The sequence below is a fragment of the Trypanosoma equiperdum genome (genome assembly GCF_001457755.1).
Source record: "Trypanosoma equiperdum strain OVI genome assembly, contig: ctg_473, whole genome shotgun sequence".
Classification (NCBI taxonomy): Eukaryota; Euglenozoa; class Kinetoplastea; order Trypanosomatida; family Trypanosomatidae; genus Trypanosoma; species Trypanosoma equiperdum.
The window spans coordinates 1,303-1,976 of record NW_027124391.1 but is presented as its reverse complement, the minus strand read 5'-3'; the positions used below and the strand labels follow the sequence as shown (position 1 = coordinate 1,976).

Sequence of the window (674 nt, the reverse complement as noted above, 5' to 3'; positions counted from 1 at the left end):
TTCATTTATTGGGGCAACCGATGCCTACTCCTCGGGAAACTGTCGTTGCCTTTTTGACACAGGCATGCTGTGGGACCATCGTGGCGCTTCACCGCATGGGCGGTATGGAGGTGATGTTGTATAAAGAGCAACTTGTTGTTATGCTTACGAGGTACTTTAATAGCTGCTGGAATTCTCTCCTTAGCGGAGATGATCCGTATGTTGTTGAGTCGTTTAATATGATGAAACATGATAATCCTGGGTGCGTTATGAGGTATCTCTTTTCCGTCGGGACGTCCGTACTTCCCGACGAACCCCCCCAGGAAATAGCTCGCTATTCTCCCGAAGACACTGACGACCTTGAAGCAGCGCGTGTGACAATTTCTGAGACGCTGCAACAGCTTCTCGCTGAACGGATAGCCGTCGATCCATTTCAACATTCCTGTGAGGGTTTATCATTGAGTGCGGAGCGGACGGCGTGGAGTGAAAAAGGTTGTCCACCGCAAAATTTCTTTGAAATTTCGTGATGACGGGATTTCTCATCGTCGTTTCCTTTTTGCTACACTTCCTTTTGTTGGCGCTCTCGTATTTGTTTTCTTTGGGGAGGGGGGGATGGATGACAGGTAAAAACGTATGTCGTGACAGCGAAGTTTTTTTTTTATTAATTGTTGAAGTGTATATTTTTCCTCTTGCTT

At 46.6% G+C, this 674-nt stretch overlaps 1 protein-coding gene across 1 annotated transcript; it reads left to right on the top strand.

Annotated features, from left to right (window-relative positions):
• Nucleotides 1-20: 20 nt before the first annotated feature.
• On the top strand, nucleotides 21-506 carry TEOVI_000200000 (uncharacterized protein; the record flags this gene model as incomplete). Its single annotated transcript, XM_067225141.1, has 1 exon — nucleotides 21-506. The coding sequence occupies one exon, from the start codon at nucleotides 21-23 to the stop codon at nucleotides 504-506; it is 486 nt and encodes a 161-aa protein (XP_067081242.1).
• Between the last annotated feature and the right edge of the window lie 168 nt (nucleotides 507-674).